The sequence below is a fragment of the Somniosus microcephalus genome, chromosome 5 (assembly GCF_052327205.1).
Source record: "Somniosus microcephalus isolate GS21.2 chromosome 5, FLI_Smic_1.0, whole genome shotgun sequence".
Lineage (NCBI taxonomy): Eukaryota > Metazoa > Chordata > Chondrichthyes > Squaliformes > Somniosidae > Somniosus > Somniosus microcephalus.
This window is the reverse complement of record NC_140991.1, coordinates 281,995,341-282,020,303: the sequence shown is the minus strand read 5'-3', so window position 1 is coordinate 282,020,303 and position 24,963 is coordinate 281,995,341. Positions and strand designations below refer to the sequence as shown.

At 45.3% G+C, this 24,963-nt stretch overlaps 1 protein-coding gene across 4 annotated transcripts in view; it reads right to left on the bottom strand.

Annotated features, from left to right (window-relative positions):
- The window catches only part of LOC147117766 (collagen alpha-6(VI) chain-like), a 235,349-nt gene that overhangs the window by 20,509 nt on the left and 189,877 nt on the right, over nt 1-24,963 (bottom strand). For 2 of the 4 annotated variants that reach the window (XM_085989025.1, XM_085989026.1), the window contains 2 exons: nt 24,650-24,731; nt 22,213-22,887 (listed from right to left, as the gene is read on the bottom strand). In XM_085989025.1, the coding sequence (XP_085845151.1) occupies nt 22,213-22,887; nt 24,650-24,731 (757 nt within the window). Of the gene's footprint in view, nt 1-22,212; nt 22,888-24,649; nt 24,732-24,963 lie in introns of those variants that run through there. The other 2 variants (XM_085989027.1, XM_085989028.1) reach the window with 2 other exon arrangements.

Sequence of the window (24,963 nt, the reverse complement as noted above, 5' to 3'; positions counted from 1 at the left end):
ACTTTAGGGCTCACTTGGGCGTTCAGAACTCTTAGCATGGATTTCTGAGGCACGCCGGATTCTCCCAGGTAGGCTTCGAAGCAGCTCAGCCAGTGTTCGAAGTCGAGGGCTGAGTTTGCTGCCTGTGGGTTTAGATCCAGGTACGGTGGTCTGAGGGCTCGCAGCCAGGCCGGCTGCTGTGGCTGTTGTAGCTGGGCGTCTGGCTGGTCGCTTGGCTGGTCGTTTGACTGCTCAGGTGTCGACATTTTAAAATTTAGCCAATAAAATTGATATACCTATCAATTCATCCAATGAAAAGCGACGAGTTAAGAAAGTAACTATAGGTTTTTATTGGCTAAATAACAGAGCCCACCCTCGTGGGTGATCGGATACAACAAGGAGGAATGCCAGCCAGTTGACTACCTTTATACCTGGGCAGGTAGGTGGAGTCATGGGCGGAGTCAGCAGTGGTCAGCCCAGGTATAGCAGCGTGACAAGAGGCGACCTCGTATAGTGATACAACAGTGTGAACAGTGATAACCATAGAGTAACGATATAACAGTGATAACTATAGTGTAACGATAGTGAACGATAAAAGTGGTTTACCACAGGTCTAGTTTTGGTGTTTCCTTACCGTTATATATAACGGTCACCCTTATTTTTCCTTTGGGGTAGACTTTTTGCCCCGTGTACGTCTTCAAAATAATTTTTGTGTCTCTCAAGGGTATGTGTGAGAATAGCCGCTCGTAGTCCCGTCGGTTTATGACTGTTAGGGCTGATCCTGTGTCCGATTCCATTTTTACCTGAACTCCTGCTATCTTGAGAGTGACCCAAATGGTTCGGTGATCCTCCGTTTTGATCACATTATCTAGTTTCAGACAACTCAGCTCCCTGTTTTCGGAGTCGGTATCACTCTTTTGTTCGTCTGAACTATTCTCCGTCACCTTATGTACCTTCTTGTACTTTTCTTTTGGAGATTTCTTATTGCTGGTTTTCTTTCCCGACCTGCAGACTCGTGCTATGTGTCCTACTTTTCCACACTGTCTGCACACTTAGTCTTTGAACCAGCAATCATTGTGGTCGTGTGTTGTTCTGCCGCAGCGATAGCACTTCTCTGTTCTGTATGACATTTCGTTTGTGCCATATTCTTGCCGTCTCTGTTGTATCTCTGCAGCACCCCGTGCTGCTGCTTCATATGATACCGCAATGCTGAAAGCCTTGTCCAGCGTAAGGTCCTTTTCAGATAAAAGCCATTTCTGGGTTCCTTCACTTTGAAGCCCACACACAAACTTGTCCCTTAAGGTATCTGCCAGTCCCGTTCCAAACTGGCAGTGTTTCGATAGTTTGCGCAGTTCTGTTAAATATTCCGCATTGCTTTCATCCTTTTGCTGGTTCCGTTTGTGAAACTTAAATATTTCTGCTATCAGCAGCGGTGTGTGGTTTAAATGTTCCTGTAGTATCGTCACTATGTCTCCAAAACTCTTTTCCACTGGCTTCGCTGGGGTTACTAGATTTCGTAATAAGCCATACGTCTTTGCACCCATTAAATTTAACAATACCGGCGCTTTCTTGTCATTTGACACCTCATTTGCCTTGCAGTATACCTCTATTCGTTCGACATATGTAGTCCAATCTTCGACTTCATTGTCAAATGCGGTGATACTGCCACTCTTCGGCATTTTGGGTGTGGTTTACAATGGCTTAAAATGGAGTCTCCCACGCTTTCCTTCCTCCCCCGCTGCTGCCAACGCCGCCCTTGGCGGTCCTCGTGGCAATGGCGGCGCCCTGTAGGTTTCGCGCGCTTCTCCTGCGCTGCTGCCAACGCCGCTCTCGGCGGTCCTCGTGGCAATGGCGGCGCCTCGCGGGTTTCTGCGCGTCTCTCTCCCTCTCCTCGACGCTGCTCGGCCCCTGAACACCGGCTGCGCCCTGTGCGCTCTGCCCTCTCTCTCTCCCGTCGACGCTGCTCGGCCCTTTGCTGTGCCGTTCAGTCGGGCTCTAGCCCGCCGCTGTCTGGGAAGGGTCTGCGCACTACCTGTTGCCAGCCCGTTTCGCTGGACCACCGCGACTGGAAAGCCAAGCCTGGCTCTCAACAGCCTCCCCCGCAATTCTCGAGTCTCTGCTGGATGACTGGGCGGTTGCCCGTGGTCGACGCCCGTGTCTCTGGCCTTGACCTCCAGTCTACTGGTCTCCAGGAGCGAATCCCTGGGAGGTGATGCAGAGTTGCAGGTAGGATCGAATTTGCCTCGTCGCCAATGTTGTGTCCGTCAGTAGTAAGAGACAGACTGCAGGAAAATGGTACAACAGGTGTTTACTCAACGTGGCTCACTCTGGAACTGCCTGTACAGATTACTACTCAGTGCTATATACAGGTGTGGTCACTGCGGTACTACAGTATACATGAGCTGTAAAATGTAGTTCCCCCCTTAAAGGTATATACATTACAGAACACAGCTTTCTTAAAGCCGTCATGCAGAAATTCAGATTGTTCCCATTGTTCCTGCTTTCACTTAAATAATTTCCAGATCTTGTAACAACATACATGCCAATCATCCGTGTTTCATATTGACAACTAGTGTTTTGGTGTCCTATTCCACGAGCGAGCATTTGCTGACAAAAATCAGCATGAACCAGGTCCATTTTCCCTCAACACCACTCCTACAAGAATGTTAACACTAAGGAAAAAGTATTCAGTTGCTACATACAGAGAACTGGAATTGTCACAAGAAAAGGTATTCCTGCCTAGAGTATACCACAATCACTTCCATTACTAGCAGCAGCGCTCAGGTAGGAGTGGCAATGAGGGGAGGTGGAAGGGTGAGGAATGGATGGCAATGAAGTGGGAAGTGAGGCAGAAAATGGATGGGAATGAAGGGGCTGGGAAAGGGAAAATTGATGCGATTAAGGGGATAATAAAGGGGGAAATGGATGACAATGAGGGGAGAGCAAATGGCAAAAGAAAATGGCATTGGAGGAGAGGGAAGGGCAAAAAGGGTGACAATGACAGAAGAGGGAAATGGATAGCAATACAGGAGATGGGAAAGGGGAAAATAAATGGCAATGATTGTGAACAGGAAGGGAGGGAAAAGAACTGTAATGAAGGGGGGTGTGGAACTGAAGGAAGTGGATGGCAGAAGTGAGAGATAAAGGCAGAAGGAGGGCGTGGTGCTTTGCAGGGAACTGGGGAGAATTTGAGAGTAGTGCATTGGGGTGAGCAGCAAGGAAAGTGTCAGCATTAATATGAGGGAGAGTGGGGCAGTGGGGGGGAGAGTACCAACTTGAATTGAGGGAGGGAAAAAAATGTCAGCAAGAACGGAGGAGTGGCAACTTGAACTGAGGCAGTTGAAATAAGGAAATCAGGCACGTTATTGAGTTGTCAGCTTTTAGGGGCTGTGTTAGCTTCCTTTAAGCTGCTGGTCAGCTTTTGCTAGTTTTCTGGGTTGGTGTGTATCTAACAAAAGGAACTAGATAGAGCTCTATTAATTTCCAACTTCCATTGTTTCTGTTTACATAGAAACATAGAAGATAGGAGCAGGAGTAGGCCATTCGGCCCCTCGAGCCTGCTCCGCCATTCAATGCGATCATGGCTGATCATCCAAATTCAGTACCCTGTCCCTGCTTTCTCCCCATATCCCTTGATCCCTTTAGCCTTAAGAAATATATCCAACTCCTTCTTGAATATATTTAATGAATTGGCCTCTACTGCCTTCTGTGGTAGAGAATTCCACAGGTTCACCACTCTCTGGCTGAAGAAATTCCTCTTCATTTCTGTCCTAAATGGCTTACCCCTTATCCTTAGACTGTGACCCCTGGTTCTGGACTCCCCGACCGTCCAAAGATGTGCGGGTTAGGTTGATTGGCCATGATAAAAAATTGGCCCTTAGTGTTAGGGGGGATTAAATACGTGGGGTTATGGGGATAGGGCTTGGGTGGGATGGCTGTTGGTGTAGGGACTGGGTGCTAGGGTTTGGATGATCAGCCATGATCTCGTTGAATGGCGGAGCAGGCTCGAGGGGCCGAATGGCCTACTCCTGCTCCTATCTTCTATGTTTCTATGTTCTATGTAACATCCTTCCTGCATCTAGTCTGTCCAGTCCTGTCAGAATTTTATAAGTTTCAATGAGATCCCCTCTCATTCTTCTAAACTCCAGCGAGTATAACCCCAATCGACCCAATCTCTCCTCATACGTCATTCCTGCCATCCCAGGTATCAGCCTGATGAATCTTCGCTGAACTCCTTCCATGGCAAGAACATCCTTCCTCAGGTAAGGCAACCAAAACTGCACACAATACTCAAGATGTCCTCTCATCAAGGCCCTGTACAACTGCAGCAAGACATCCTTGTTCCTGTACTCAAACCCTCTTGCTACGAAGGCCAACATACCATTTGCCTTCCGAACCGCCTGCTGCACCTGCATGCTTACCTTCAGCGACTGGTGCACAAGGACACCCAGGCCTCGTTGCACTTCCCCTTTTCCCAATCTATTGCCATTCAGATAATAATCTGCCTTCCTGTTTTTGACACCAAAGTGGATAACCTCGCACTTATCCACATTATATTGCATCTGCCATGCTTCTGCCCAATCACCCAACCTGTCCAAATCATCCTGGAGTTTCTCGGCATCCTCCTCACAGCACACACGACCACTCAGCTTTGTGTCGTCTGCAAACTTGGAGATATTACATCTAGTTCCATTGTCTAGATCATTAATATATATTGTGAATAGCTGGGGTCCAAGGACCGATCCCTGCGGTACTGCCTGCCACTCGGAAAAAGACCCGTTTATTCCAACTCTTTGCTTTCTGTCTGCCAACCAGTTCTCTATCCAAGTCAATACCTTGCCCCCAATCCCATGTGCCTTAACTTTACACGCTAATCTCTTATGCGGGGCCTTATCGAAAGCCTTTTGAACGTCCAAGTACCCCACATCCACTGGTTCTCCCTTATCTATTTTACCAGTTACATCCTGAAAAAATTCCAGTAGATTAGTCAAGCACGATTTACCTTTTGTAAATCCATGCTGACTTTGTCCGATCCTGTCACTGTTTTCCAAGTGCTCTGCTATTACATCTTTTATAATGGACTCTAGCATTTTCCCCACTACCAATGTCAGGCTTACCGGCCTGTAATTCCCCGTTTTCTCTCTACCACCTTTTTTGAATAGTGGGGTAACATTAGCTACCCTCAAATCCATGGGTACTGTTCCAGATTCCATCGAATGTTGGAAGATGATCAGCAATGCATCTACTATTTCTAGGGCCACTTCCTTAAGTACCCTAGGATATAGATTATCAGGCCCTGGGGATTTATCGGCCTTCAATCCCGTCAATTTCCCTAACACCATTTCCCTACAAATACTGATTTCTTTCAGTTCCTCCCTTTCATCAGACCCTATGTTCCCCGACATCTCTGGGAGGTTATTTGTGTCCTCCTTTGTGAAGACAGAACCAAAATATGTATTTAATTGGCCTGCAATTTCTTTGTTCCCCCTTATAAATTCCCCTGATTCTGACTGGAAGGGACCTACACTTGACTTCGCCAATCTTTTTCTCTTCACATATCTATAAAAGCTTTTACAGTCAGTTTTTATTTTCCAAGCTTACTCTCATATTCTATTTTCCCCTTCTTAATTAATCCCTTTGCCCTCCTTTGTTGAATCCTAAACTGCTCCCAATTCTCAGGTTTACTGCTTTTTCTGGCCAATTTATATGTCCTCTCCTTGGATCTTATGCTATCTCTAATTTCCCTTGTTAGCCACAGTTGAGTCACCTTTTTTGTTTTATTTTTATGCCAAACTGGGATGAACAAATTTTGTAGTTCATCCATGCAGTCTTTGAATGTTTGCCATTGCCTATCCACCGTCAACCCTTTGAGTGACATTCCCCAATCAATCCTACCCAACTCGCGCCTCATACCATCGTAGTTTCCTTTATTTAAATTCAGAACCCTAGTCTCTGAGTCAACTACTTCACTCTCCATTTTAATGAAGAATTCTATCATATTATGATCGCTCCGACCCAAGGGGCCTCGTACAACAGGATTGCTAATTAATTTACACATGTTCATATGGCTGGAGTTTAATAAAATAAAAGAAACACAAACAAAAACTATTTCCTTTATTAATAATTTAAGAGGTCTCCCATAACACAAACTAGTGTTTCTTGAATATTTAAGTACCATGTGATTTTTTTTTAATCACAAAAGTGATGGCAAGAATGTTTGTCCATGCCAAATAGAACAAACTTCCACTTTTTCCAATTCTTCTTGAAATAAAGAGCTTTGTACTTTTTGGCATACTTTACCAGTCATCCACATTGATGGTCTAATACTATAATTAAAATTGATAGTAAGGTCTGGAAAAAACAGATCAAGACCGGCTAACGGAGGCAGTGTTGACTTGTATGTGACAGCAGCCTTTAGGATTGTTTTCAGCTGGCAGGATTTCTGCTGGAACCCTTCCCTGTTGAGCTATTTAATTTGTGGTGCAGAGAGATCATTTACTTTCCATCTTGAGAGAGTAAATGGTTTATTAATTGTAAAGACTTAAACAGACTAAGCTCCACCACTTTGTATAGGGAGGTATAGGAGCACTGGAAACAAAATGAATCCATGAATCAAAAGGTTCCCATGCATAGGATTAGACAAGGTAAAAAAACATTGTGAGATAACAAAACACTGCTTCCTGTTGCAGAGAGGATAAAAAGCAATATGAAGACTAAATTAGATGGCTTTACCATAAAAGGCTTGTAACTTGTAATCCTAATTACTTGTAATCATAATGCTACCATCTTACCCACTAAGGCTACAGCTGGAAACTGTTCTGAAATTGTACCAGTTTAAAAACATTCAGTAAAATATTTAAGTTAGGTATTAATTTAATCATGCACAAAAATATATGTGCTTATAATTTTTTTTCCAATTTAATTCAATATTCTTTGGTTCCTTGCTAATTACTGGGAATGTTCTCTAACCTGTAAATTAAAAGACTTCAGTAGATATTTTTAAACTTTCAAAACTACAAATAATTGATCTGCTTACAAGGTTAGTTTGCGGTACATTGGCCTGTAGCAAAATGCTGGTGCTATAACTTCATCAATAGTGAGTCACTAAGACAAGGGCCCACACAGTGTTAATATACAACAACAGCAACAATTTGCATTTATATAGAACCTTTAACATAGTAAAACATCCCAATGCGCTTGACAGGAGCGTTATCAAACAAAATTTGATACCGAGCCACGTAAGGTGGCATTAGGACAGGTGACCAAAAGCTTGGTCAAAGAGGTAGGTTTTAAGGATCGTCTTAAAGGAGGAGAGAGGGAATTCCAGTACTTAGGACCTAGGCAGCTGAAGGCACGGTCGCCAATGGGGGAGCATTGAAAATTGGGGATGCGCAGGAGGCAAGAATTGGAGGAGTGCAGAGAGAAAACAGGGAACTACAGGTCAGTTAGCATGACATCAGTCGTCGGGAAAATCCTGAATCCATTATTAAGGAAGTGGTAACAGGGCACTTAGAAAATCATAATCTTATTAGGCAGAGTCAGCATAGTTTTATGAAAGGGAAATCGTGTTTGACAAATTTATTAGAGTTTTTTGAGGATATAACTAGCAGGGTAGATAAAGAGAAACCAGTGGATGTAGTATATTTGGATTTCCAAAAGGTATTCGATAAGGTGCCACATAAAAGGTTGCTACGCAAGATAAGGGCTCATGGGGTTGGGGGTAATATATTAGCATGGGTAGAGTATTGGTTAATGGACAGAAAACAGAGAGTAGGGATAAACGGATCATTTTCAGGTTGGCAGGCTGCAACTAGTGGGGTGCCGCAACAATTAGTACTTGGGCTTCAGCTATTTACAATCCATATTAATGAATTAGATGAAGGGGCCAAGTGTAATGTATCCAAGTTTGCTGACAATACAAAGCTAGGTGGGAAAGTAAGCTGTGAGGAGAACACAAAGAGCCTGCAAAGGGATATAGACAGGTTAAGTGAGTGGGCAATAAGGTGGCCGATGGAGCATAATGTGGGGAAATGTGAGGTTGTTCACTTTGGTAGGAAGAATAAAAAAACAATATTTTTTAAATGGTCAGAAACTATTAAACGTTGGTGTTCAGAGAAGTTTAGGTGTCCTCGTACAAGAAACACAGAGTTAGCATGCAGGTACAGCAAGCAATTAGGAAGACAAATGGCATGTTGGCCTTTATTGCAAGGGAGTTGGAGTACAAGAGTAAGGAAGTCTTGCTACAATTGTACAAGGCTTTGGTGAAATCACACCTGGAGTACTGTGCACAGTTTTGGTCTCCTTATCTAAAGGAAGAATATACTTGCCTTAGAGGCAGTGCAACATAGATTGATTCCTGGGATGAGAGGATTGTCCTATGAGGAGACATTGAGTAGAATGGGTCTATATTCTCTGGAGTTCAGAAGAATGAGAGCTGATCTCATTGAAGCATAAAGAATTTGAGGGGGATTGATAGGGTAGATGCTTAGAGGTTGTTTCCCTGAGCTGGAGAGTCTAGAACTAGGGGGCATAGTCTCAGGATAAGGGGTTGGCCAATTAAGACCGAGATGAGGAAAAATTTCTTCACTCAGGGTTGTGAATCTTTGGAATTCTACCCCAAAGGGCTGTGGATGCTGAGTCGTTGAGTATATTCAAGGCGGAGATAGATAGATTTTAGGGCTCTAGGGGAATCAAGGGATATGGAGATCGGACGAGAAAGTGGAGTTGAGGTCGAAGATCCGCCATGATCTTATTGAATGGCGGAGCAGGCTTGAAGGGTCGTTATGGCCTACTCCTGCTCCTAATTCTTATGTTCTTATGTTCTTATCTCAGAGGTTTGTAGGAGGTTACAGAGATATGAAGGAGTGAGGCCATGGAGGGATTTTAACATAAATATGAGGATTTTTAATTTGAGGCGTTGCCCGACCGGGAGCCAGTGTAGGTCAGCGATGGGTGAATGTGACTTGGTGCGAGTTAGGATGTGGACAGCAGAGTTTTGGATAAGATCAAGTTTAAGGAGGGTGCAAAGTGGGAGACTGTCCAGGAAATCATTGGAATAGTCATGTCTAGAGGTAACAAAGGCATGGATGAGTGTTTCAGCAGCATATTAGCTGAGGCAGGGATGGAGATGGGTGATTTTACAGAGGTAGAAGTAGGTGATCTTGGCGATGGAGAGGATATGGGGTCGGGGTCAAGTAGGACACCAATGTTGCGAACAGTCTGGTTCAGCCAGGGAGATATATGGGGCTTGATTTTGATACTGGAGGCATGTAGGAGACGGGACTACAACTTTTGGGGCTGTAGTCCCGCCTCCATCGAGTTGTCGCCAACCCATGCGATTTTCACTTGATTGACCTTGTTGAGCCCACCCAGCAGGCTCAGCAGGCCAATTAAGGGCCAGCCGGCAACAGGTGTTGTCACAGATTGATATTTCATCTGTCAAGACCTTTTGACAGATGGAATATCAGCGTTCGCAATCTGTACTACAAGTTAATTCCTCCCTCTCAGGATGAATTCGAGATCTCCCCGGAACAGAAAGCTGAATGCTGCAATTTTTGACAGCTCGCAGCCATTCTGCTTTCTGTGCCGGTGAGATGAGCGACTCCCGAGAACTGAAGGAAGGAAGGCTGTAAAGGTAAGTAAAGGTATGTAAAACTTATTTAAACACTTTACACACACCAAACACACTTACCTTTGCACTCATGCACCCATCACTCACCTGAACACCGGACATCTCGACCCCTTCAAACCCTTCATCCCGACGGTCCACTTCCTCTAACGTGGCGTGGTTTGGAGCCGTCGGGAATCCCACACTTCAACATTAAAAATAGGGATCAGGCTAAAAACTGCCTGTTAACTACCTGTTAACATGCAGTTAATTGGCCCTGATCTTCTTCCCGCCTCGGGGAGGCGGGTCCCAGTGCAGGGCGGGCACCCGCCTCCTTTGAAACTGGCATGGAGGCGGGTTGGGTGCGGGGTGGGGTCGAGACCCCCGATTTTGGGATTTTAACCCCCCGCACGCCTCCAATCCCGCCTCCACGGCCCAATGAAAATCCTGCCCATTGGCTTTGGTCTTCCCAATATTTAATTGAAGGAAATTTCTGCTCATTGGACAAGCAGCGTGACAAATCAGAGGCAGTAGAGTGATCGAGAGAGGTGGTGGTGATGTAGAGCTGGGTGTCGTCAGCATACATGTGGAAACTGATGTTGCATTCTCAGATGCTGTCGTTGAGGGGCAGCATGTAGATGAGAAATAGAGGGGCAACGATAGATCCTTGGGGGAACTCCAAAGGTAACGGTGCAGGAGCAGGAAGAGAAGCCATTACAGGGAATTCTCTGGCTGCGACTGGATAGATAGGAATGCAATCAGGTGAGGGCAGCCCCACCTAGCTGGACAATGGAGGAGATATAATGTAGGCTGCCTTTTGGATATATAGTGCTGATTGACAGCTCATTTTAGGTCTATAATCTCACTGCCTCTTATGTCTTCAAAGTGTCTGTCTAACTCTTTAATATCTACAAGTTAATCTCCCATTATGTTGCTCATAGATTTATATGGATGAGGGTGAAGGATGTAGCTAACATAGAATCTTACAGCACAGAAGGATCATATTCGGCCCATCGAGCCTGTGCCAGCTCTTTGAAAGAGGCTATCCAATTAGTCCCACACCCTGCTCTTTTCCCATAGCCCTTCCAATTCCACCACCCTTTCAGTCAATGCATTCTAGATCATCATAACTCACTTAGTAAAAAAAATTCTCCTCCTTTCCCCTATGGTTCTTTTGCCAGTTATCTTAAATCTGCGTCCATTGCTTAACAACTGACTCGCCAATGGAAACAGTTTCTCATTATTTTCTATATCAAAATCTCTTATAATTTTGAAAACCTCTATTAAATCTCCCTTACCCTTCTCTGCTCTAAGAAGAACAATCCCAGTTATTCTAGTCTCTCCACATAACTCAAGTCCCTCAACCTTGGCACCATTCTGGTAAATCTCCTCAGCATCCTCTCCAAGGTCTTGACATTCTTCCTAAAGCGTGGTGTCCAGAATTGTACACAATACTCTAACTGAAGTCTAAGCAATAATTTATAAAGGTTTAGCATAACTTCCTTGCTTTTGTACACTATGGCCGCGATTTTGCCGGCGCTCAGAGGGTGGGTTTGGAGGCGGGTCAGAGGTTAAAGTCCTTTTGATTGACAGCGGGTTCCGAACCCGCTATCACCCCGCCTCCACACAACCTTCCCAAGTGTCGGGTCCCCGATTTGTGAATGGACCCGACACCTAGCGGCGGGATATGGATTAAAGGCAATTAACTGCCTAAAAACAGGTACTTGTGAGCAGTTTTCAGGGTCTTTTTTGATTTTCCAGCTTCTGGGTCGGGTATTACGACGTCCGGACAACACACCAGGTAAGTGTGGTGTTTTGAGAGTCTGGTCTCATGTTTGTAAAAAGATGACAGCTGCAGAAGTGGTCTCAAGGATGCCATAGAAACATAGAAAAATAGGAGCAGGAGTAGGCCATTTGGCCCTTTGAGCCTGCTCCGCCAGTAAATATGATCATGGCTGATCCTTTATCTCAATACCATATTCCCGCTCTCTCCCCATACCCCTTGATGTCTTTTGTGTCTAGAAATCTATCTATCTCCTTCTTAAATATATTGAGTGACTTGGCCTCCACAGCTGTCTGTGATAGAGAATTCCACAGGTTCACCACCCTCTGAGTGAAGAAATTTCTCTTCATCTCAATCCTAAATGTCCTACCCCGTATCGAGACTGTGACCCCTCGTTCTAGACCCCCCAGCCAGGGGAAACATCCTCCCTGCATCCAGTCTGTCTAGCCCTGTCAAAATTTTATACGTTGCCATGAGATCCCCTCTCATTCTTCTAAACTCTAGTGAATACAGGCCTACTCTACCCATTCTCTCCTCATACGACAGTCCTGCCATCCCAGGAATCAGTCTGGTGAACCTTTGCTGCATTCCCTCTATGGTAAGTACATCCTTTCTTAGGTAAGGAGACCAAAACTGCACACAGTACTCCAGGTGTGGTCTCACCAAGGCTCTGTATAACTTTAGTAAGACATCCTTGCTCCTGTACTCAAATCCTCTTGCAATGAAGGCCAACATACCATTTGCCTTCCTAACTGCATGCTGCACCTGCATGTTTGCTTTCAGTGACTGGTGTACAAGGACATTCAGGTCCCTTTGTACATCAATATTTCCCAATCTATCACCATTTAAATAATACTGTGCCTTTCTGTTTTTCCTACCGAAGTGGATAACTTCACATTTATCGATGTTTAACTGCATCTGCCATGTATTTGCCCACTCACTCAACTCGTCTAAATCGCCTTGAAGCCTCTTTGCATCCTCCTCACAACTTACAATCCCACCTAGTTTTGTGTCATCAGCAAACTTGGAAATATTACATTTGATTCCCTCATCCAAATCATTGATATATATTATGAATAGCTAGGGCCCAAGCACTGATCCCTGCAGTATTCCACTAGTCACCACCTGCCACCCCGAAAAAGATCCATTTATTCCTACTCTTTGTTTCCTGCCTGTTAACCAATTTTCAATCCATGCCAGTATATTACCCCCAATCCCATGTGCTTTAATTTTGTACACTAACCTCTTATGTGGGACTTTATCAAAGGCCTTCTGAAAATCCAAATACACCACATCCACTGGTTCTCCCTTATCTATTCTACCAGTTATATCCTCAAAAAACTCCAGTAGGTTTGTCAAACACAATTTCCCTTTCATAAATCTATGTTGACTTTGTCTAATCCCGTTGATATTTTCTAAGTGTCCTGTTATCACATCCTTTATAATAGACTCTAGCATTTTCCCTACTACTGATGTTAGGCTAACCAGTCTGTAGTTCCCTGTTTTCTCTCTCCCTCCTTTTTTAAATAGTGGGGTTACATTTGCCACCCTCCAATCTGCAGGAACTGTTCCATAATCTATAGAATTTTGGAAGATGACAACCATATTGCACATGGTGAGTTTCAGAGGAAAGAAAATGTTGGTTACTGCATTTTTAATACATATACAGATTACTTTAGCTGACAAGTTTTTAAATCCAGCTGTATGTCCAGTGCCACCTCATTGTGAGAACCTCTCTCACCAGTGACAGATCGCTTCTGTCATCTCACCTGCAGCTGCCATCTATTCCAGCAACATCAGAGCCAATGAAATAATCAGACCTTGATGCGCCAGGTTAACATCATCCCACACCAGCACCGTGAAGCATCCTTTTAATGTCCAAGCCATTCCATGCACACACATCACTATAGCGGGGGTGGGGGGAGTTATGACTCAGTAAGACACTTCTCAATGTGCGCTCAGAACTGTCCAATAAGGGGCACTTTTTGAAAATGAGATTTCACTGTATAACAAGACATTACCAGAAACTTCACATAGACATTGGCTAAACCTCTCAAGTGCCCACCCTTGTGTGTTGTTAGTTGGCATGCTTGCAGTAGAATGAGGGCGAGTGTGAGGGGTGGCTAGTGAGATGGGGAAGTGCTAAAGTAGATAGAGAGGGTTGGGTGGAGGTGCAAGGTAAGTTGATGTCCTGGGGAGGTCTCTTCTGCCCTTGGAAAGGAAGAGAACCTCCCTGCGTACTGTGACTCCCTCTATAAGCATTTGGAGGGAGTCATTGGAGAGCCTGGGTGCAAGAGTTCATCTTTGTGCAGTGATTGTCAGTGTTTTCAGCACCTCAATGCTGTTAAACACTGAAAAATCAACTGTCAAAATAAAATTGTGCATGGTCCCTTTAAGGAAACTGGCAGATGACTCGTCACCAAATGATGTCATCAGACCCGCTTCCTGTTGATTGGCCGGTAAGCCCAGAGGCCAATCAAGGGAAAATCACGTCTGCAGAGTGGATATAGCTGGGGGCAGGACTGGAACCCGGAAACCAGCTGACCCGCACCCATCCCAACACCGGTTAGAAAATCGTGGCCTATATCTCTCTATTTATAAAGCCAAGGGGGGCTAATTCAATAGCACCCGAAACCGGGTGCGAGGATCGTGATGCGCAATAAAACTGCACCCGTTGCTTCCGATGCAGACAGCATGCAGCATTGAGGCGGCGTTAAATGCGCTGTTGAGTAGCTGTACACCTCAGCCAGAAGTCAAGCTCCGCGGACCTGGATGCAGTGCCGCAAAACGTTCAATTTCCTCTCTCAAGTGGTCAAGGTCAGTGAATTCATCTTCAAATGTCATATGCTACCAATTGCACCACTAGCCTCACATACTGCTCAATGAGCCACACCCCATGATTCATCTGCCAACAATCTCTATCAAACAGGGCTCATACCTCACATTCATAGCTTCACCTCACCCTCAGACACTTAGCATTGCTGCAAGCCTCACACCCACATCTCACAGCTTGAACACACTGTCAGCTATTCAACCATGACAGGCACATCACTTGAACACATTGCACCACACTCACTGACACACGTCCCTCTCTCTTGCAGGACAAGTTGGTGCATAACCGGCGGCAGTGGGAGCTAACGGGACAGGCATGGCTGAATGACCTTATCCCGATGGAGGAGACAGTGATCACCATCATTGGAGCAGCCATCGCTGAACCCGTGGTCAGCGGCAGGGCTGAAACAATCGAAGATGATGGTATCCTCATACCTAATCCTCCTTCTCACATCCCACTTCCCCCTCATCCCACAATCTCTTCTGATTTACAAGCTGCAGATGGTGTAAACATGCATCTCTTGTTTTCCACCCCTCCCCAACCCTTGTGCCTTTCTCCTTTCAGACACCCAAGAAATGAAACCTAGTCAGGCAGTGGAGGAACAGCAAGAAGACAGTCATGATAAAGACACACTGTCATTCGATTTCACACTCGCAGCCACCAGTTCAGATTCTGACATGGCACGTAATTTAGAGGATAGCATGGAGACGGGATCTGCACGTGGTGAGAAACCGGGCACAAGTGGCCTGCAGACAAAAAGGGAGCATGGATAGCACCGGTGCCAGCTCGCCGTAGGGCTGCACATGAGTTCTGCTGCAGAGGACTCGGATGCGCACTTTGACATGGCAGGCTACGGAAGAAGGCTGATGGGTATGCACAATGAAATGCTTGGTGCATTCGGAAGCCTACCAGAAAGCCTGTGTTTAATGTCAAGGAACATGGCGGAGTCCAGCACCAACTTGGCACAGGGCTTTGTGCACAGCTTGGAGCCCATTCTTCCTAGCATAGAAGTGGTGGTCAACTCCATTAGCACCCTTGTGGACCCAACCATGATGCAGCGTCGGATGGCAGATGTCTCCGCTTCTATTGCAGCACAAGCAGCTTCCACCAGAAGTCTTGAGTGCTGCAGTGGAAGCTCAGACTTAAATCATGTAGGGTCAGCTTGCTCTCATGCAAGCTCAGACAGCTGCCATCATAGCTGTGAATACCAGTGTTCAAAGTGGCTTGCAGAGTGTCACAGCAATCTGTCCTCCAAAAGATTACTAGGATTGCTGAGGCGTCGCCCTGGGGGAGTAGCAGTGGCTCCATGGATTACGAACCTGCTGTCCTCACTCAGGATGACAGCATTTGCGCTGCCACCTCTGCCACTCCACCAGTGCCCTTGCTGTTGCCTGTCATCCAGCCAGCCCGGACTGCTGCCGCCCATGCCGAGATGCTGCAGTCTGAAGCCGGGCCTTCTCGGTCCAGAGCTGTTTGAGGTAATCCTCCAAGGCTATCTGCAGTCTCCTTCACTGAAATTCAGCAGCCTTCCACCACCCATGCTGCAGCCACTGCGGTAGCACTGCATAGGAGCACTAGGACAGACAAAGGCAAATGGAAGACGGGCACTAAGGGAATGTACAAGCGTGATTAGTTTCCATTTGAATGCAATATGGCATTTCATTTATAAATTTGGTTTGGAATGTTTATTTTGTGGTGCTTTTTATTTTTTGCATTGTGGCCAAGGTGACGATGTGATGGTCAGTGACAGAGGGAAGGTAGAGTGTGGGACTGTTGGTGAATGGGGAATTGGGGTTGCGGTTACTGGTACCTGTGGTGTATGTAACTTGTTCCACCTTAAGAGAACTTAAACCTGTTCCACCTTAAGAGATGTACTACTTTCTCTGGCTGCTGTATACGGTAATACCGGTGGTGACCACACCGGTATATAAGTGCTGTGTAGTAATTTGCTGGGTAGTACAGCCCTAACCTCCGAATAGTAAAGACCTATTGAAAAGTTATTCTTGTAGTCTGTGTCAGTAATTGACCTTAAATATAACTGGAACACACAGACTTAACAGTGGCGACGAGTCCGATCTTACCCTGCGGCAGTTTACATCCACGGCAGCTTCGTCCTCAGAACGGGCGTCGAGAAGAGGCATCCACCCTCATCATCCTGCTGAACAGCACGTCGCGCGGGAGGCATTGAGGACCCGGAGTGAAGAGGAGAAATTCTGAACTCGAAGCCCCCATCAGCGGCAGACAGCTATCTTCCTTCTACCACGGTGGTGGGTAAGCCAATCAGCGAAAGTCGGCCGCGTTGGCTGTAGCGAAGGGGAGGGAAGACGGAGGAAAGAGGGCGGTGAAATCGACCGCGGCCGGTGAAAAGGGCCGGGCCGCATTCGGGCCGAAAGGCGCAGCGACTGGGGCAGCTGAAGGCACGAGAGCCGCGGTGAATTCGAACGCAGCGGGTGCACATAACCGGGCTGCAAGAAGGGCTGCAAGGCGCGATGGCAGGGAAGCGTGAATGCCCAGGGGAACCGCGGTGGAGTAGAAGCAGCGTCGGGGGAGTTGTTAACCACTGGGGAGGCGAGACCGGCAGCAGCACAGCAATCGCCATTGCAGCCAGCGGGTGAAGAAGACGAGCGCGGGAAAGACCGCCAAGCGCGGGAAGCCGCCATTTTGGAAAAAAAAAAATGCAAAGATGCCTAAACAGGGGAACATTAATACTTTTGATAGCGACATCGAAGATTGGACCACGTATGTAGAACGCATAGAAGTTTATTGTAGAGCAAATAAGATACCAGATGGGGAGAAAGCACTGACCTTATTAAACTTAATGGGTGCGAAGACATACAGGCAATTGAAACACCTTCTATCACCAGAGAAACCGGCGGATAAGACTTTCGCGGATATTGTTACCGCCTGAAAAATCATTTAAGCCCCACGCCGCTGATGCTAGCGGAACGATTTAAATTTTACAGCAGAAAGCAGCTGAAAGATGAAAGCATTGCTGAATTTTTTATTGAATTGCGTAAGCTAGCAAAGTACTGTCAGTTTGGAACAGGACTAACAGATGCGCTAAGAGATAAATTTGTGTGTGGATTGTTAAAAGAAGAGACACAAAAGCGACTGCTCGAGGAGAATGAGCTGACGCTTGATAAAGCTGTCGCTATGGCAGTATCGCACGAAGCCGCAGCGAGAGGCACGGCAGTAATGCAGCTACGGTCACCGGAACTCAGCACAAATCAAATGGTCTTGGGTACAGTAAAATGTTATCGTTGTGGAAAGACAACGCACGATCAGAACCAGTGCTGGTTCAAAAATAAGGAATGCAGAAAATGTGGCAGGCTTGGTCACATAGCTAAAGTATGCCGGTCAGGAGAGAAGACCAGCAACAAAAAGTCACCGCAGGGAAAGTACAGAAAGGTACACAAGGTGACAGAGAACAGTTCGAACGAACAGAAGTCAGATTCAGACGCCAGCAGTAATGAACTGGGTAGCTTAAGAGTACACAACGTTGGTAAGGAAGCAGACCTCCAGACAATTTGGGTCACACTTCAGATAGCAGGAGTCCAAGTGAAGATGGAATTGGACACTGGATCGGCACTGACGGTCATGAATAAGAAAGATTACAAAAGGTTATTCCAACATATTCCCCTACGGGATACGGAGATTGTATTGAAAACATACACGGGGCAAAGAGTATACCTCATCGGAAAGATAGAGGTAAAGGTGGTCCACAAGGGCAAAGAAAGCCGAGGAATGGACTTATATGTGCTACCTGAAGGAGGTCCACCACTACTGGGATGGGAGTGGATTAGAAAAATGAATATGGACTGGCATTCCTTAAAAGCACTAACGGTAGATGCCAGGGAAACAGATGTCAAACCTAAACAATTGTCCAGAATATTGGACGATGCTAAAGAGGTGTTCCAGCAGGGACTGGGAACACTGAGAGGAATTACGGCAAACATCAAGATGCGATACGACCTGCTGTGGAAGCGCAGCTGGAAGCGCTAGAACGTTCAGGAGTACTGTCTAAGGTAGACTGGAGTGAGTGGGCTACGCCCATTGTTCCCGTGATGAAACGTCCTTCGAGCAACAAGCCGGGAGAACCAGGGAAGGTTCGCATCTGTGGAGATTTCAAGATCACTGTTAATCCGGTGCTTCACACGGTGCAGTATCCGCTTCCGCAGATTGAGGATATCTTCGCTTCATTGTCGGGAGGGAAACACTTCACCAAGATAGACCTGGCGCAGGCGTACTTACAGATGGAAGTTGAGGAAGAGTCACGCCAGTACCTCACGATCAACACGCATAGAGGCTTGTACCGGTATAATAGACTGGTTTTTGGAGTGGCATCGGCTCCAGCAATTTGGCAGAGGGCCATGGAGTAGGTATTACAGGGAATTCCAGGCACACAATGTTACCTGGACGATATTCTGATTACAGGAGATGGTGACGAGGAACACCTCGCAAATTTGGAACTGGTGCTCATCAGATTGAAAGAATATGGACTTCGAGTTAATCAGCAGAAATGTGAGTTCTTTCAGAAGCGGATCTCGTACTGTGGCCATGTCATTGACCAGGAGGGACTTCATAAGTCTCCTGACAAGATCGAAGCGGTTGTGAAGGCTCCCACTCCGGTTAATGTATCTCAGTTGAGGTCGTTCCTAGGATTGATTAACTATTACCATAAGTTTCTGCCAAATTTATCCACGGTACTGCACCCGCTGAACGCTCTTTTGCAGAAGGGAGTACCATGGGAGTGGAGCGAGGACTGTAAGAAGGCCTTTCGCAAAAGCAAGGAATTGATAACCTCAGAGGAAGTGTTGGCTCACTTCAACCCAACACTGCCTATTCGTTTGGCTTGTGATGCTTCTCCATATGGTATTGGGGCAGTACTCTCACACAAGTTGCCAAATGGCACGGAGAGGCCAGTCGCGTTCGCATCCAGATCATTGACCTCCGCTGAGCGCAACTATGCTCAGATAGATAGGGAGGCTCTCAGCCTTGTGTGGGGAGTAAAGAAGTTTAATCATTACCTGCAGGGCCAAAAGTTTACGCTTCTGACAGACCATCAGCCGTTGGTATCCATTTTTAACCCTAAGAAGGGTGTGTCGGTGATGACAGCACAGAGACTCCAGAGATGGTCCCTTTTCCTAGGGGCACATCAATATCAGATAGAATTCAAAGGTACAAAGCAGCATGGTAATGCTGATGGGCTGTCGCGCCTGCCACTACCTGAAGAAGAGGAGACAACGAAGGTTGACCCTGTTGAGTTATTTCACTCGACGATCATCGAGTGTTTACCAGTCACCAATGCAAGTATTGAAAGAGAAACCAGGAACGACCTGACACTGTCCCGAGTCTACGAGGCGACAGTGAAGGGATGGCCAGCACATGGTGATTCTCTGTTACCGGCATTCTCGGCAAGACGAGACCAGCTGTCCGTCTGTCAAGGAACATTGATGTATGGAACGAGAGTGATTATTCCTCCTAAGTTAAGGGAAAGAGTTCTAAAGGAACTGCATGAAGGTCATCTGGGGGGGGTCAAGATGAAAAGCCTTGCTAGGGCTTATGTGTGGTGGCCGGGTATCGACCAACAGATAGAGGAGCTGACGAAAAGCTGCTCAGGGAGCCAAAAAGTGCAAAATGCACCTCCGATTGCAGCGCTGCATCCATGGGAATGGCCTTCAGCCCCATGGCAACGCGTACATATTGACTTTGCTGGTCCATTCATGGACTCCATGTTTCTAATTGCGGTGGACGCACATTCGAAATGGCCAGAAGTGATCAAGATGACTACCACTACTTCAGAAAAGACAATTGCGGTGTTAAGAACGATATTCGCAAGGAACGGATTGCCAGAACAAATATGTTCCGACAACGGACCACAGTTCGTGTCAGAAGAATTCCAAAAATTCTTAACGAAGAATGGGGTGAAACATTATACCTCTGCCCCATATCATCCGGCTACAAATGGGTTGGCCGAGAGATTTGTACAAACATTCAAAAAGGCAATAAAGGCCATGAGCAAAGATCAGATTCCACTACAACATAAGGTGGACAAGTTTCTACTGGCATATCGAAACGCCGCTCATGCAGTGACAAACCAAAGTCCTGCCATGATGTTTTATAACAGGAGGTTGCGGTCCAGGTTGGACTTGTTAAAACCAAATGTGCGGAGGGAAGTTGAAAACAAACAGTTCCAGCATATAAATAACAAGACCACTCGGAGTTTCGAGGTAGGACAACCAGTGTTGGCCAGGGACTATGGAAACGAGAAATGGCAATCCGGAACAATTCGGGCCAGACAAGGACCCCTGATGTACACGGTAGATGTTGGTAAAAATGTAATACAGCGTCATGCTGACCAACTGGTAGAATCGAGAACAAGGGTCGAACCCATGGTTACGACAGAGACAACCGTGGAAGAAGTTAATGAACCTGAAGCATCTACCTCGGCAGTGAATGTACCTGATGATGATGTCCAAGACATAAGAGACCAACTAGAGGAGTCACCTCAGCAACAAGAATCAGAGACCCCTGAAAGGCGTTATCCAACTCGAATCAGGAGGCCTCCTGAGAGACTGAACCTTTGAACTGTTTCTACATGAAGTTGTATATGTATATATGTTATTATGTTATGTTAAATGGGGATATAACTGTTAAGCTAAAAAGGGAGGAGTGTGGTGTATGTAACTTGTTCCACCTTAAGAGAACTTAAACCTGTTCCACCTTAAGAGATGTACTACTTTCTCTGGCTGCTGTATACGGTAATACCGGTGGTGACCACACCGGTATATAAGTGCTGTGTAGTAATTTGCTGGGTAGTACAGCCCTAACCTCCGAATAGTAAAGACCTATTGAAAAGTTATTCTTGTAGTCTGTGTCAGTAATTGACCTTAAATATAACTGGAACACACAGACTTAACAGTACCTCACTCGAAGTAGTTCTTCACGGTCAGCACGGGCAGAAAGGGGCTGTCTAGGTTGCCACCTCCCTTCCTCTTCCTCCTCCTCCTCCCTTCCTCTTCCTCCTTCTCCTTTCTAGCAGCTTGTCCTGCTCTGCATGGCCCGTGCTCATTCTCCCAGTCATGCTCTATTACAAGGGGAAGGCCTACTAGTGCACCCATGTCTGACAGCAACCAGTTTGTACAGGAGCCTTGAAGTCAGGATAAAGTCCTTCAGCACTTGCCACACCACTGCCTGTAGACTTTTGCAACTTTAAACAACTATGGAAAGCACCAAACATTTGTAGAATCGTACCAATAGCCAGAAGAAATCAACCAGCAACTAACCTGTAAGTAGCTGATGATTCCTTTAAATAGCGCTGGTGGGGTTCTTCCTGCTGCTTAATGCGTGTTCAGCCATGCAAGGTTAAGAGAGGAGGTTGGCTGGAACGTTGAACTCCAAAATGGCAGCGCTGGCATCAAATCAGTGTTGCACGCTGATTGACGTCATGATCTGCCTGCTCTGCACACTTCTGATGGACATTAGCAACGCGCGCACTCACACCTTCACCAATATGCTATCCGGCGCAATTCGCTGCAGAAGTGTGCGCAGACGCATCGAACGCCATTTTGGTCCCCAAACGATACCCATAGGCGCTACCTAGTCCAATTTTGCGGCCAACTTGTTTTAAAATGAAATTAAATTAGAATGAGTAAAAAAAAACTGCTTGTATGCCTTTCTTTCTGTTGCATAGATATTGGAGATGAGAATCTCGGGTAGATTTTCACATTGCCAGTGACAACTTTAATGCCTATCACAGCATCAGCTAAAGGAGTAACAGGTACTGCAAGTAATTAAGATGAGTTTTCAATGAAATGTGTGCCCCACATATCAAATTCAATATATAATAAATGTCAATACAGATAGATAGATACCAATTAATTTAAATTAGAATGAAACAGTACTGGATAAGCTATTGTATTTGTGTTCATCATATGAAGTGTCAACACTGCACAATATCCAAGTATAGTTTTATCTGTAAACTTTGTATTATATTGTTACTGCACTTACCTGCCAGGTTTTTCAGAAAAGCCACTGCAAACCTTTGTGCATATTCCATTTCAGCCTCCAGGGCTCTGTCCAGATGAACAAAATGTTGATCAGAAGGAAAACTGACAAACTCCTCCAGGACTGTGACACTAGTTACCTCTCCAAGGACCAATGCAAATATTGTGAAACCTTTACATTTGGCTTCTTGTGATATTTCCAGTAATTTCTTCTCATCAATTTTTGTTTCCCCTGAAAATATTGTAAAGATAACCTTGTAAGTCTTCTGCTTTGTAGCATTTAAATTTAAAAAGAAATTCTTCAAGCTCCATTCAATGGTACTGACAATGCCAGAGGAACCCTCTGGCTGACTGAGTGAGTCTTGAATGTGTCTCTTCTTCAGTGTTTTTGCAGTGTAATCCAAAATTCCAAACTCCAGGTTAAATGGATCTTTCCCATATCTCGGTGTGTAACTTGGTGTGTGTTGTACAAGAGCCACTCTGGGATGAAGATCAGAGGCCTTTGGTTCTGTGGAACTTACAAACTGGTTAATCATTGAGTTTAAGAAATGCTGAACTGATTCTGATTGCGTAGTTTCCATTTGCTGTAAGTCTTCAACAACAAAAGCTAGGTCCAGGTTTACTGGAATAGGAAGTGGGGAAGTGGCTCTTGGGCACTGGTCATCTGGTTTACACTCATCTGTAAAAGAAGATGAGAAGTTTCTAGTTACATTTTTTGCTGAACAAAATGTTTGGGTGTTAGATCAATGTTTTTAGATATGTGTGTGTATTTTATTTTGCTGTTAATTTAGGGTTGTTATGCACAAAATTCAAAGTTTAAACAAAACAATTTTACATATGACACAATATATAGTAGCCAATTGAAAAATAGAATTTTTTTATAAACAAGATGCTTATAGAGTTGGGAGAAAGAATAAAGAAATTCACTGCACAAAACAACATTCTGGCCAGAGTTGAAACCACATTGTTAAAGGCAACTGTTAACATACAGGATTTCCATTCTATATATTTTAATAGGCAGTTTTACAGTATAACATTGACAGAAAAGTATGACCAAAAATGACAACAGCAGGAAGGTGGGCAGGAAGCATGCACATACACAGGATTTTTAATAATATACTAGTTGATCTCCCATGACACAGAGAGTCAGGACCAAGTGTAGTCTTCAGGTGAAGCAGGGTTAGAGGGTGGGGATAATTGGATGAGGATGCACAGACATAATTCAGTCCCCATTATATAGTCATACATTCTGTCCTGAATGCTATATAATACTTTGATTTTATACTATAAGAACATAAGAACATAAGAAATAGGAGCAGGAGTAGGCCAATCGGCCCCTCAAGCCTGCTCCACCATTCAATAAGATCATGGCTGATCTGATCCTAACCTCAAATCTTCTATCACTCTCCATCCACCCGAACCCATGTGATCTCCCGGGAGAGGCGAAAAACCAGATAAAAGACCCAATGGCCAATTTGGGAGAAAAAAATCTGGGAAATTCCTCTCCGATCCATCTAGGCGATCGAAATTCTTCCAGGAGATCACTCTGTCCCTATATTTTCTACAGTACTTACCTTCTGTAAAGGCGATCTCCACCCCAGCCAGGAACAGGAAGAAAACCATCTCCTGAAATCTAACACAGAATTAGAACACAGTAGGAGCAGAACCAGGCTACACGGCCCCTGGGCCCACTCCACTACCCACAGGGCCATGACCATTCCGAACCTAGACTCATGTCCAATTTCCTGCCCGCTCCCCGTAACCCTTAATTCCCTTTACTTCTAGGAAACTGTCTATTTCTGTTTTAAGTTTATTTAATGATGTAGCTTCCACAGCTTTCTGGGGCAGCAAATTCCACAAACCTACCACCCTCTGAGTGAAGAAGTTTCTCCTCATCTCAGTTTTGAAAGAGCAGCCCCTTATTCTAAGATTATGCCCCCTAGTTCTAGTTTCACCCATCATTGGGAACATCCTCACCGCATCCACCCGATCAAGCCCCTTCACAATCTTATATGTTTCAATAAGATCGCCTCTCATTCTTCTGAACTCCAATGAGTAGAGTCCCAATCTACTCAACCTCTCCTCATATGACCACCCCCTCATCCCCGGGATTAACCGAGTGAACCTTCTTTGTACTGACTCGAGAGCAAGTATGTCTTTTCTTAAGTATGGACACCAAAACTGTATGCAGTATTTCAGGTGTGGTCTCACCAATACCTTGTATTATACCAGTGTGTTCTTATGTTCTTATAGCATGACAAGTTTATGTAGGTAGTTTGCATTATAAATGTACATAGGACTTTACAATGGTAAAAGGTGACACAAAAAAGTGTGACAAAACAGTGACAACAGGAAGTAAGGTTTTGTAGACAGGAAGTGTGTGCAGACACAAGATTTCTTAATATATTATAGACTTAGGTTTGATCAATCTAAAATCATACCAAAACACAGTGTACACAAATAGATTCGGCGTAACAGTTCTTGGGACCTTTGCTGCTGTCTTGGCAACACAACCACTGCATTCTTGTGAAAAAGAATGTAAAGAAAATTCAAATTTAGAAACAATTAAAAAATCTCCAAGATTTGTAAATGTAATAATATAATTCAGTAACAGAAACATGAGCCCTGATTTAATTGCCCCCGCCTGGCAGGAACTGGTCGCGGGGCTGGGGGGGGCGCCAGTTAAAATGAGGCGAATCACTTACCCCTTTTAATCTCGCTGTCTTCCCGTTGTGTCCTGATATTAACCTACTCT